General features: G+C 43.5%; 1 protein-coding gene across 6 annotated transcripts in view; it reads right to left on the reverse strand.

Annotated features, from left to right (window-relative positions):
* Window positions 1-14,360, reverse strand: part of ADAM22 (ADAM metallopeptidase domain 22) — a 331,085-nt gene that overhangs the window by 158,260 nt on the left and 158,465 nt on the right. For all 6 annotated transcript variants that reach the window (XM_075315606.1, XM_075315604.1, XM_075315602.1 and 3 more), the window contains exon 6: window positions 10,853-10,916. In XM_075315606.1, the coding sequence (XP_075171721.1) occupies window positions 10,853-10,916 (64 nt within the window). The remainder of the gene's footprint in view (window positions 1-10,852; window positions 10,917-14,360) is intronic.

Consider the following 14,360-nt stretch of genomic DNA (forward strand, 5'->3'; position numbering starts at 1 on the left):
ATATATAGTAAAAATTATGATCTCCAGAGAAGGCGAGGGGAGTAGAAAGATTACAGCGACCCTGGTTGCCATGGCAACCCATCCCCACCTCACAATCGTGTCAGGTAGTTGAGCGCCCGAATAATCTGGCAAGGAGATTAGAACTATTTACGTTTAATAGCAGTGAGTGTGCCCACTCCATTCATCCAACATTCGGTATAACCTATGGAAAGGAAATGCATCATTTTTAAGAGGAGTTGGTCTAGCCTCAATGTGTGATCTATAGAAGTCCAGTACCACACAATTGGCAGAATGAGTACTGTACATGGCACTGCCTTCATCATTTTTTGAACAGTGTGCAGTGTGTATCTGTGTTGCTATGTTTAGTTCCGTATCTGTGTTGCTGTGTCTGGTTCTGTATCTATGGCACAGTGCCATACTTGTACGACTCTATGATGGGACTCACAGAAGTCCACTGTAATTAACAGTCTTACTTGGGGTTAACTCAGACGAGCGTATAACACGACTGCATATTAGCTGATGTTTTATCGGATAATACTTGGTCCAATGTTATATTATGGGACAGTGCTGACCAGTGCTTTTTTTTTTTCTCATGCCGATTTGTCATAAGAAAAATCACTGTAACCTGTGATTGGCGGCGTATATCGAATCATGCGCACCCATACAAGTCTATGGTTAAACATTGGACTGCACTCGGATGATATAAGATATACACTGGAGATCAAAATTCCAGAACACACGATTTCCTAAATGTTGCGGTCATTGTGTCGTCCTGTGTGATTATATCCTAACATGAGGAAACGCTCAGTATTTTAAGCCTATTTCATAAGTTGAATTTATTGTAGAGCACAAAATAAAAAAGTAAATGAGATAAGTGAAAAAGAAAACAGATCAAAATTACAGAACACTTTCAGATACCTGGAAATTATTGGTGGTAATCTGGCACCTGGGGCTAATTTCCTTAATTATCTGATAAACCCTATGTAACTGGCAACCTAACTTTAAGTTTGCAAAAATGGTGTGCCGTTCCAAAGTGACTGAAACCCTACGGCAGCAGGTTGTCCAGATGAAGGCCAAAGGGGTGACCCTATCAGCCATAGCAAGAGAAGTTGGTCGTTCCAAGTCTGACTTTGAGAATATTGCATCTTTACAAACTCTTTCCAGTTCTCAAGAAGGCTGGTCTCCCTCAAAAGCCAAATGCAAGAGAGGATAGGATAATGTGGAGAATCTCCATGGGTAATCGTTTCAACACTGCAGATAGAATTGCTCGGCAGTTCAGCACTGAACAGGGTAAGGATCTGTCTCCTTATAGTGTCACGACGTTTAAGAGCATTTGGACTAAAAGCCCACTCTGCAGTGACCAAACCTCTCATTACAGAAAGAATCAAAAGGCTAGACTCACCTTTGGTGAGGAGCATGTTGTTTGGACAGAGGAGAAGTGGTCCACAGTTCATTTTAGTGATGAAAGCAAGTTTAATTTATTTGGGTCTGATGGGAAATATTATGTTCATCAACAAACTGGGGAAAGACTAAACCCAAAGTGTGTTAAGAAGTCAGTAACAGGCGGTGGAGGAAGTACAATGGTTTGAGAATGTTTTCTGTAGCAGGAGTTGGATCTCTCATACAGCTACATGGCAGATATCAAAGGGAGAGTAAACTCTCAATTCCAGCTCACCGGTATAATTGAAGTCCAAAGATGGTGGATGACAGCCATGACACTAGGATAAACAAAAGAACAAAAATCCAGCACGACATCCAATGGATAAAAATCTTCTTTTTGCTTTATTAATCCATGATAAAAAGTAGGTTTAAAATAGAGACACGGGACGCGTTTCGGAATATGCTTCCTTATTCCCAATCCTATGGACTGTGAATAAGGAAGCATATTCCGAAATGCGTCCCATGTCTCTATTTTAAACCTACTTTTTATCATGGATTAATAAAGCAAAAAGCTACATGTCAGAGTCAATGCAAGTGTGGATCAGAACCTTCTTCAACAACACGTCGTTCCTTACTTCATTACTCAATCATCCAGTAATTTTCATGCAGGACAATGCCCCCTGTCACACAGCAAAACTCTGAAAGCAGTTCCTTGAAACAGAAAACATTCAAATGGCCACAGCCCAGAGTCCTGATCTAAACCAAACAGAAAACCTCTGGAAAATCCTTGGTGACAAAGTTATGGCCAAGAAACCCACAACAGTCAAAGAACTGTGGAAGAGACTGGAAGAAGAGTGGGCCAAAATCCCACCAGAGCAGTGTGAGAGGCTAGTGATGTCCTGTGGCTGCAGACGTGCTGAAGTCCTTCACAGCGACGGCCGGTGCACGTTCTACTGATTGGTGACTATTGTTATCTGCAGAACATTTACTGATAATCTTTCTTTGTGCTACAGTCATTGCTGTTCTCTAATTATGATCATCATGTTTTGGGCAAAATAAAGGTTTTATGTTGGTAAACTTCGGATCTTTTGTAAAACCCTGTTCTAGGGGCATGCTGCACCCCATCCAAGAACCTTCAAATGTTCAATCTAGATTACATTATTTCTGATAAAAAGCAAGTGATCATGGGTGTTTAACCCGGCAGAGTTTCCATGACCGCCCGCTGCCATGACTAAATTAATTACTACTAATGCATTGAAGTACACAGCTAATTGTTCTCTCAGATGATGTACGCTTCTTGACATTGAAGTAGCAACACCAAGAAGGAAAAGTCGTGGAGCTATGGAAATCACAAGATCAATAGGCATGTTCCTGATCTGAAAATGATGAAAACATGACCAAATCAATGTAACGCCGAGCAGGAACGAAGACCCGAGGGTTCCGGCTACCGTACATAGTTACCTCACACCATAATCTCAGGAGTAGGCCCGGCGTGACGTTCTTGCGTGAAGGCCTCGTCACAGCATTGTCCAAGTGCTTTCGTCAGATTTGAAGAATGGTGCGTAGTGATCCATTCTGTACTGCAAGTGAAAATGGACATCATATACCAAACCAAAGGCGCCAAACAGTGTCTACACAAACATCAGATGGCACCTGCATGACGTTAGGAGACTATGTTCAGTTATAGGTGCTCCAATGACCTCCACCACCGCTCTCCAAGGCTATCATGGTGCAGAGCCAGACGACAATGGAGACTGGAATGGAGGTCTGTCCTCTTCAGTGACGAGTGTTGATTTTCTCTTGAGTGCAATCCTAGTTGTAGATTGGGTTTTAGACCATTGCCAGGATTATGGTGTGGGGTAACGTAATGTACGGTAGCTGGGTGTTACACTGATTTAGTCATGGAACCAGAGGTACAACCGCTTCTTCAAAGTGTCCCATGAGACGTTTTTCAATACAACACCAGGCTCCATGTAGCTGGTGTGACTATGAACAGCCTGTGTGGCCTAAATCTGCTACCATGGCCTGCAGCATCTTCGGACTTGTCTTTTACTTCTGGAATGTTACTGGTTGGCAGTTTCACAGAGAGCTGCCAGCAGCGGATCTTGATGACTTCTACATCCAAGTGCCCAACGACTCTAGTTCAAAGCCCTAACCATGACCTACAAAGCTATCCACAACCGGTCTCCTCCCTACATCTCTGACCTAGTCTCCAGGTACTTACCCGCACGTAACCTCCGATCCTCACAAGATCTCCTTCTCTACTCCCCTCTCATCTCCTCTTCCCACCATCGCATCCACGATTTCTCCCGTGCCTCCCCCATACTCTGGAATGCTCTGCCTCAACACATCAGACTCCCGCCTACCTTGACAAGCTTCAAAAGGAACCTGAAGACCCACCTCTTCCGACAAGCCTACAACCTGCCGTAACCCTCAGTCTGATACAGCGCCGTACAATAAGCTCTACCCTAACCTACTATATCCTCACCTATCCCTTGTAGACTGTGAGCCCTCGTGGTCAGGTTCCTCAGTCCTCCTGTACCTGTCTGTGCCTTGTATTGTTTATGATTATTGTACTTGTCCCTATTATGTATACCCTTTTCACATGTAAAGCGCCATGGAATTGATGGCGCAATAATAATAATAATAATAATAATAAAAATGGAAAAACCCCACCCGTCCTCCCCCGGAAGTGATCTCTTTATGGCTGGTTGTATGTGGGTAGAGACCCAAACTGCCCAATTAGTGGCTATCATTGGGGTTAAGGTCAAGTTCGGGTCCCAATCCGAACTTTTCCAAAAGTCCGGCTGCTCCCGCCAAACCAAACTGCCACAGGTCTGCTCATCTCTAGTAATAATCTCACTGAGAGCAGCCGAAGCTGTAAGTGCGGGGATTTCTGCGAGCATGTCATCTCTACAAGCAGTATATATAGACAATTATGGAATTGCTTGAAAAATAAACATTAAGTGCTAATGTATGCGCGCAAAACAGAAAACTCATACAAAAAGAGCAAAAAATAAAAACAACAAAAAACTTTGTCAGAATGTTTTATGTTCAAATTGTTCCCATTTAAAGGGCTACATTTCTACAGTTGAAACCAGAAATTTACATTCACCATCTATAAAGATACATCTGCAGGTTTTTCCTCCGCTCTCTATACAGACACATCTGCAGGTTTTTCCTCCACTCTCTATACAGACACATCTGCATGTTTTTCCCTCCACTGTTTATAAAGACACATCTGCAGGTTTTTCCCTCCGCTGTTTATAAAGACACACCTGCATGTTTTTCCCTACGCTCTCTATAAAGACACATCTACAGGTTTTTCCCTCCGCTCTCTATAAAGACACATCTGCAGGTTTTTCCCTCCGCTCTCTATAAAGACACATCTGCAGGTTTTTCCCTACGCTCTCTATAAAGACACATCTGCAGGTTTTTCCCTACGCTCTCTATACAGACACATCTGCAGGTTTTCCCTCCGCTGTCTATAAAGACACATCTGCAGGTTTTTCTCACTATCTGACATGAAGTCAGAATAAACCTTTCCCATTTTAGGTCAATTAGGAACCAAAATTATTTATATTTGCCAAATCCCAGAATACTGAGAGGGAGAGAGAATGTTTGAAGGTATTTTTATTATTTTCTGCAAAGTCAAAAGTTTCCATACACTAAGAGTACTACGACTTTAAACAATAAGGGACAGCCCATATGATGATGTCATGTATTTGGAAGCTTCTGATAGGTTTATTGGCAACATCTGAGTTAATTAGAGACACACCTGTGGATGTATTTTAATGCACACCTGAAACACACGGCTTCTTTGTGTAGGATCATGGGAAAGTCAAAAGAAATAATCCAAGATCTCAGGAAGAGAATTGTGGACTTGCACAAGTCTGGTTCATCCATGGGGGCAATTTCCACATACCTGAAGGTGCCTTGTTCATCTCTATAAACAATTGTACAATTATACCGCTCAGGGAGGAGACAGGTTCTGTGTACCAGAGATGAATGTGCTTTGGTCAGACATGTACATATCAACCCAAGAACAAAAACAAAAGACCTTGTGAAGATGCTGGTGGAAGCTGGTAAGATGGTGTCATTATCCACAGTGAAATGAGTACTGTATCAACATAAGCTGAAAGGCCACTCTGCCAGGAAGAAGCCATTAATCCAAAAGAAACATAAAAAAGACAAATTAATGTTTGCAAATGCACATAGGAACAAAGACCTTAATTTTGGAGACAAGTCCTAAGGTCTGACAAAACTAAAATGAAACTGTTTGGCCATAATGACCATCGATACATTTAGAGAAAAAGGGAAAGGCTTTGAAGCCTAAGAACACGATCCTAACTGTGACGCACGGGGGCGGCTGCATCATGGTGTGGGGTTGTTTTACTGCGGGAGGGACTGGTGCACTTCACAAAATAGATGGCATCATGAGGAAAGAAGATGATGTGGCAATACTGGAGCAACATCTCAAGACATCAGCCAGAAGCTTAAAGCTTGGGTGGAAATGGGTTTTCCAAATGGACAATGACCTAAAGCTACTGCCAAACTGGTTTCAAAGTGGCTTAAGGATAACAAAGTCAATGTTTTGGAGTGGCCATCACAAAGCCCTGATCTCAATCCTATTGAAAATTTATGTGCAAAGCTGAAAAGGCCGATGCGAGCGGCGACCTACAAACATGGCTTAGTTACACCAGTTCTGTCAGAAGGAATCGGCCCAAATTCCTACCAACTATCATGAGAAGCTTGTGAAAGGAGATCCAAAACGTTTCCCCCAAGTCACACAGTGTAAGGGCAATGGTACCAAATACAAGGACATGGAGGGAAACTTTTGACTTTGCAGAAAGTAATAAAAATGCCTGAAAACATTCTCTCTCTCTCATTATTCTGGCATTGGGAAATGTAAATATTTTTCAAACCTAATTGACCTAAAACAGGAAAGGTTTATTCTGATTTCATGTCAGATAGTGAGAAAAACCTCCAGATGTGTCTTTATAGAGAGCAGAGGGAAAAACCTGCAGATGTGTCTTTAGAGAGAGCGGAGGGGAAAACCTGCAGATGTGTCTTTATAGAGAGCGGAGGGAAAAACCTGCAGATGTGTCTTTAGAGAGAGCGGAGGGGAAAACCTGCAGATGTGTCTTTAGAGAGAGCGGAGGGGAAAACCTGCAGATGTGTCTTTAGAGAGAGCAGAGGGAAAAACCTGCAGATGTGTCTTTAGAGAGAGCGGAGGGAAAAAACTTTCAGATGTGTCTTTAGAGAGCGTGGAGGGAAAAACCTGCAGATGTGTCTTTAGAGAGAGTGGAGGGAAAAATCTACAGATGTGTCTTTATAGAGAGCGGAGGGGAATAACTGCAGATGTGTTTTTAGAGAGAGCAGAGGGAAAACCTGCAGATGTGTCTTTAGAGAGCGCAGAGGGAAAAACCTGCAGATGTGTCTTTAGAGAGAGCGGAGGGGAAAACCTGCAGATGTGTCTTTAGAGAGCGCAGAGGGAAAAACCTGCAGATGTGTCTTTAGAGATAAGAGAGCGGAGGGAAAAACCTGCAGATGTGTCTTTAGAGAGAGCGGAGGGAAAAACCTGCAGATGTGTCTTTAGAGAGGAGAGCGGAGGGAAAAACCTGCAGATGTGTCTTTAGAGAGAGCGGAGGGAAAAACCTGTAGATGTGTCTGTATAGAGAGCGGAGGGAAAAACCTGCAGATGTGTCTTTAGAGAGCGCGGAGGGGAAAACCTGCAGATGTGTCTATAGAGAGCGGAGGGGAAAAACTTGCAGATGTGTCTATAGAGAGAGGAGGGAAACTTCTGATTTCAGCTGTATGTCTTTAAATTAAAAGAATTACCAACATTAAAAGCAATCAATCTGCAAATCGTTGGAGGGGCCCTCACCAATCCCTAGAAGGGAGCACTAAAATGCCTGTTCGTTCACATTGCAGCGGCGGCTATGTTTGCTCATCACCTCTTCATTCACTCTTTATAGGACCCCCAGAAAAAGTATTGCATTTCATTTACACCTTGCAGGTATAACACATAGAAGCTTAGGACAAATTTTACACACATTTTTGATCACACATCAATGTGTGCGACTGAAAGCTGCCATGTCGGCCTAGACGAATTACTCATTGTATAGTAACACTGCAGTGATAATGGAGCATTACACAGCAAACCTTAAAAATCAATACCCTTCTGGAACGGTGAGCCGTGCGTGCTGCAGCTCTGTGTTTATGTTAGGAGAGTCCTCATCACGGAAGGAGAAGGAATTTTTAACGTAAGTGCTTTTGTAAACCAAATAACCCCTTTAAAGGGAACAAGTCAGCAGGTTTTTTTCCCCTTATGCAGCCACCACCAGTGATCCCTTATATACAGCGCTCCAGAATACTGTATATAAGAGCCGAGAGAGCGCTGTATAACATAAAAAAACAGCTTTATAATACTCACCGAGGGGGGGCGGTCCGATCCGATCAGTGTCACTGCTCTCGGTCCGGCGCCTCCTCTCTTCTTGCGATCGCCGTCCTTCTGCCCAGCCCCTTGTGCATTACGCGTCCTGCGTCATTCACACAGAGGTCTCCATTGCGCTCCTGCGCATGCGCACTTAGATCTACCCAGTTGAGGGCAGGGCAAAGTACTGTAATGCGCAGGCAAAAGAAAAAGTCAAAGACCGCCCCCGCGTATACGCACTACCATACTTTGATCTGCCCTCAGGCGGCCGGGCAGATTAAAATGCGCAGGAGCGCTATGGAGGCCTCTCTGTGAATAACGCAGGACGCGTCATCCACACGGGGCTGAGTAGGAGAACAGCAATCAGACAAGATGGAGAAGGCGTCAGACCGAGAGCAGCGACACCCATCAGACCGGTGAGTATTCTAAAGTAGTTTTTTATGTTATACACAGCGGCTTGGGCTCTTACAGTGCCTTGCGAAAGTATTCAGCCCCCCTGAATTTTTCAACCTTTTCCCAAATTTCAGGCTTCAAACATAAAGATAAAACATTTTAATGTTCTGGTGAAGAATCAACAACAAGTGGACACAATTGTGAAGTTGAACGAAATTTATTGCTTATTTTAAACTTTTAGAAAAAATAATAAACTGAAAATTGGGTTGTGCAATATTCTTCAACCCTTTAAGTTAATACTTTGTAGCGCCCCCTTTTGCTGTGATTACAGCTGCAGTCGCTTGAGGTATGTGTCTATCGGTTTTGCACATCGAGAGGCTGAAATTCTCGCCCATTCTTCCTCTGTAAACAGCTGGAGCTGAGTGAGGTTGGATGGAGGCGTTTGTGAACAGCAGTTTTCAGCTCTTTCCACAGATTCTCGATTGGGTTCAGGTCTGGACTGTGACTTGGCCATTCTAACACCAGGATACGTTTATTTGTGAACCATTCCATTGTAGATTTTGCTTTATGTTTGGGATCATTGTCTTGTTGGAAGACAAATCTCCGTCCAAGTCTCAGGTCTTTTGCAGACTCCAACAGGTTTTCTTCAAGAATGGTCCTGTATTTGGCTCCATTCATCTTCCCATCAATTTTAACCATCTTCCCTGTCCCTGCTGAAGAAAAGCAGGCCCAAACCATGATGCTGCCACCACCATGTTTGACAGTGGGGATGGTGTGTTCAGGGTGATGAGCGGTGTTGCTTTTACACCAAACATATCGTTTGGCATTGTGCCCAAAAAAGGTCGATTTTGGTTCCATCTGACCAGAGCACCTTCTTCCACATGTTTGGTGTCTCCCAGGTGACTTGTGGCAAACTTTAAACAACACTTTTTATGGATATCTTTGAGAAATGGCTTTCTTCTTGCCACTCTTCCATAAAGGCCAGATTTGTGCAGTGTACGACTGATTGTTGTCCTATGGACAGACTCTCCCACCTCAGCTGTAGATCTCTGCAGTTCATCCAGAGTGATCATGCGCCTCTTGGCTGCATCTCTGATCAGTCTTCTCCTTGTTTGAGATGAAAGTTTGGAGGGACGGCCGGGTCTTGGTAGATTTGCGGTGATATGATACTCCTTCCATTTCAATATGATAGCTTGCACAGTGCTCCTTGGGATGTTTAAAGTTGTGGAAATCTTTTTGTTACCAAATCCGGCTTTAAACTTCTCCACAACAGTATCACGGACCTGCCTGTTGTGTTCCTTGGTCTTCATGATGCTATCTGGGCTTTAAACATAAAACTGAGACTATCACAGAGCAGGAGCATTTATACGGAGACTTGATTACACACAGGGGATTATATTTATCATCAGTCATTTAGGACAACATTGGATCATTCAGAGATCCTCAATGAACTTCTGGAGTGAGTTTGCTGCACTGAAAGTAAACGGGATGAATAATATTGCACGCCCCAATTTTCAATTTATTCTTTTTTACAAAAGTTTAAAATAAGCAATAAATTTTGTTCAACTTCACAATTGTGTCCCACTTGTTGTTGATTCTTCACCAGAACATTAACATTTTTATCTTTATGTTTGAAGCCTGAAATGTGGGAAAACTTTGAAAAATTCAAGGGGACCGAATACTTTCGCAAGGCACTGTATGTATTTTCTTCAACTCTACCCACAAGTGTTGGATTGGGTTAAGGTCTGGGGACTGTGGGGACAATCCAGCACCTCCACTTAATTGTCATTGAACCATTTCTTCGCCAATCTGCTTCGGGTCGCAAGGCACTGTATATAGAGTATTCTGGAATGCTGTATATAGGAGATCACTGGTGGTGCCTGCATCTCATAAGGGAAAATCCTGGTGACCGCTTCCCTTTAAGTATATTTGACATACAAAATTTTGGCATATGTTACCAGGTATTCTGACTGTGACATATAAGACCTCATGTCCACGGCAGATATATATGCATGTAGCATAAATCGATAGTACAAACAAATATAAGAAACTTTGTAATATATTGCATCAGAGACATCTGCTTCTTTCCCCACTTATGAGCCACTTCTGCCCTAAAATTATCATTCACTCAGAAGTGAGGGTAAGATTCATCTTGTTCAAGACAACATGGACGTCCAGGTCTAGAAGTAATTTACAGTCTACTGAAGACAATGGATAGGGGAAAAACAGAAGGAGAAGGAGAGAAAGACACACAGACCTTGCTGCTGCTGCTTTCTAGTAAGTGTTGAATTCACTGTTACACTGCTCAGTAATGCTGTCACTACTAAATTGTGTCGGGGGAGCAGGAATCCCTTATTTCCCTGTCTGTATGGCACCCACTAGCTCAGAGACAACTGAACATTAGAAATAGAGCCCGCAGAGGGGAAAAGTGGTGAAAAATGACGCATACAAGTAAAATAATGGCCACAAATAGTGTCATTCCTTGTGTACAGACACAAATGATGGCTTAAATTATTAGCTTATGGATTTAGGGACCCACAAAAGGCATTAAGGCTCCGAGGTTTTACTGAGCAACATTACAGTCTGCACAATAAACATAACTCTTGTTTTCATAGTGTAGTATAGATAGTATAAATGACTTACGTTAGGTTTGTATTTCTCTCCTGGTTCAATAAGATATGTCTGATTTCCATCACAGAACATCCCACTAGGAAAAGTCAGAAAAGGAAAAAAAATAAGTTATTTGTAAGGCCCTGTGCACACAATACGAATTGTCTTTGAAAAATCAGCAGCTAAAGTATAGTTCATAATAGTTGAACTGATTAGCTTCATTCCGGAAGGCATTATACTGTGCAGGTCAGAAGTGGAAGACAGCGGGAGGCCACGTGGCACGGAGGCAGCAGCGTGGGCCAGTAAGTGATGACCGGACACACTGGGTCGTGCTGGGGACATTGTGACCAGCTATGGTTGACGCAGTTCCAGAAGGGGGTGGCATCATATGTACGAAAGTTCTACCCACATGTTGTGGTGAATGGGCTGTACCCCAAAAGGAAGGGTACAATCCGAAATACATTTCTATGCATACGAGCAACACTCACATGTGTTAATTGTGAATCACATGGATTTAAATAAGGCTATGTTCACATTTCCGTTGCTCTGATAAACAACGCAATCCGTTTGGCGGATTCCGTTGTTTCCCATAGACTTGTATGAGCGGCGGATTGTGACTGATGACCCTGCGTTGCATCCGCCGCGAGGCGCATCAGTCGTTTAGTGACTGACTGTCGGGCGGGAGGGATGCAGCATGCAACGTTTTTTGTTGTGGCAAAAAAAAACGCACGCCGCAGGATTCAGTTGGAATCCGTCAGGAGGCATAATGTAAGTCTATGGTGCAGGATTCCGTTATCCTGCATCAAGCGACAGATTCCAGTGCAAGAATCCGTGATGTTTTACTGAGCATGCCCAGCATGTCTAGCTGAACGTCCGAAATCATGTAAAATCAGTCTCTCTCTCTCTGCCCCTCTCTCTCTCCCCCTCTCTCTCTCTCCCTCTCTCCCCCACTCTCCCTCACTCTCCCACTCTCCCTCTCTCCCCCTCTCCCTCACTCTCCCTCACTCTCCCACTCCCCCTCCCCCTCTCCCACTCTCCCACTCCCACTCTCCCACTCCCCCACTCTCCCACTCTCCCACTCCCCCACTCTCCCACTCTCCCACTCCCCCACTCTCCCACTCTCCCACTCCCCCTCCCCCTCTCCCACTCTCTCTCCCACTCTCCCACTCCCCCACTCCCCCACTCCCCCACTCTCCCACTCTCCCACTCCCCCACTCCCCCACTCCCCAACTCTCCAACTCTCCAACTCTCCCCCTCTCCCCCACCCCCCACGCAGGTTGTAAACTGAAATCATTGCACCAAAGGAATCCGTTCTTTGTGAACAATTCCATGCATTTCTTATCACATGTTGTACAACACATCAGTCTCATGCGTCAAGCAACGCATGTGACTGATGCAAAACAACGGAAAATGTGAACATAGCCTTAGTGTAAACATAAATAAATTGGCACAAAGTCACTCCATATTATGATCGCCATCACATATAAAGCCTATGGCTACTGGCTGCAGCCCCCAGCCATGCGCTTATCTTGGCTGTGTATCAAAATAAGAAGAACCGCATGCGGCTTTTTTATTTTTTATTTTTAAATAAATATTTTTTAAAAATGGAGTGTGGTTTCCCCCCCCCCCCTCAATTTTGACACCCAGCCATGATAAAGCCAACAGCTGGGGGCTGGTTTTCTCACGCTGGGTGGCGCATCTGACTGTAACCATTCAGAGATACGGGGACGTCGGTGGGCAGAGGAAGCAGTGCATATGCATGAAGATAATGAGCGGCCCCGGAAGCAGTGTACAGCCATTCAGAGACCCGGTAAGTATAACATGCTTGCTCTAATCCCCCTATTCCTGCTACCACCATTTTTAAGCGCCTGATTCCATAGACTTGTATGGGGACCAGCGTCCAGCCATATATCCTGGATCAATTCCAGGCCCGACCAAGGGCTGTTTTTTATTTTTTTAAAAAAAACCTGGTTGGACCCACTGATCCCAGGTATCTGCGGTTTCGCCCATCACTAATCCTGACACATTTCCTTAGAGGACATGTGCAGACTGAGGTTTTGTTTCGAGGTTTTTGAAGCAGATCTGCTCCAAAAATGCTACAAAAGTTACGTAATGTTATTCACTTTGCTATTTATACGAAGAATGTTTTTGTGTGCTTTTTTCCACTTCAGGGTCTGAAAAAAGTCTGTGGAAAAAAAAAAAGAAATGCATTTGACTTCTTTGAAGCATCTCCTCAGGGAATCCGTTCCAAACTAAGCACTGTCCAATCAAAAAGCAAAAAGATTAAAAACAGCTTCAAGAAACACGTCAGGACACGAAAAACCCCTCCAAAAAACTCTTCCCAAAAAGTGGTTTCCAGTCAAAACAAACACCTCAAAAAAAATCTCTGTACACCTCGTCTAGGGGTATGTGCACACAGAGTTTTTGAACCTGTCAAAAATTCAACATTTTTTAGTGGAAGCCACTAGAAGTTTGGGGTTTTTTTTAGATTTTCTGAAGCAGTTTTGAAAGTTTTTGGTAGAGTTTCTGTTTATTCTTTGAACTGTCTTTTGTGTAACCATCTGATTAGACAAGGCCTAATTTGGAACATTGTCTATGAAGAGCGGCTTCAAAGAAGAGCGTGCCCTTTTTTCTTCTCTATTTTATTTTTGCTCCAGATGTTTTTAAAGCCTACAGCAAAAAAAAAACAATTACACTCCGAAGACCGAACATATGACCAGCAGAGTGGTTTTACAGTTCAAATGAACAGAAAAAAAAAATCTGTTGTTTTTTTTTTGTTTTGTTTTTTTTTAACGACTTTTAAAGCGGCCCCTGCTCCATAAAAAACTCTGCAAAAGACCACGTTAACATGTAAAGTATTTGATCAGTATTTTACATCATTATTTGTAAAACTCAGTGTCTGCGTATCCTAAAGCCACCTTTGCACATCTGGGTCGGGACTGTCTGGGGGTCGTCTCATACACACTTTTTGCTGTTACATTCAGGACAGGAGACTTGTGAAAAGTCTGTATATATATATAGGTCCGTACTCTCACCGTGGCACACAGACTCTTACACCGGCCCATCGGCTTATGTGCTTTCACGCATCAGTTTTTTGCCATCAGGCACAATCCGGTGTAAAAACTGATGCAACGGATCAGGCGAAAAAACAGATCAGTTGCATCAGTTTTTTCCATCAGTTCCTTCAGTTTCTGGACGGATCCGTTGTGCTACTGAGCATGCTCAGTAGGAAAAAATGGAATCAGTCACTGTAATGCGTTGTGTTTCGCATTACGACGGATCCAGCGCCCAAAGGCTTTCATTGTACATGCGGCCGGACGGACCCTCTTCAATATACTCAGGGATTAAGGCCCTGTGCGCACTAAAAAATGGAATTTTCTTAAGAAAATTCCGCAGGCTCTGAAAGATTTCCGCACCCGCGGAAAAAAAACGCAAAAACAAACGCACCGAAATCCGCATGCATTTTGTTGCGTTTTGTTGCAGTTTTGGTGTGGTTCTGGTGTGGTTTTTCGTGCGTTTTTCCGCGGGTTGGTACATGTGT

This window comes from Anomaloglossus baeobatrachus, chromosome 6, assembly GCF_048569485.1.
Source record: "Anomaloglossus baeobatrachus isolate aAnoBae1 chromosome 6, aAnoBae1.hap1, whole genome shotgun sequence".
Taxonomy (NCBI): Eukaryota; Metazoa; Chordata; class Amphibia; order Anura; family Aromobatidae; genus Anomaloglossus; species Anomaloglossus baeobatrachus.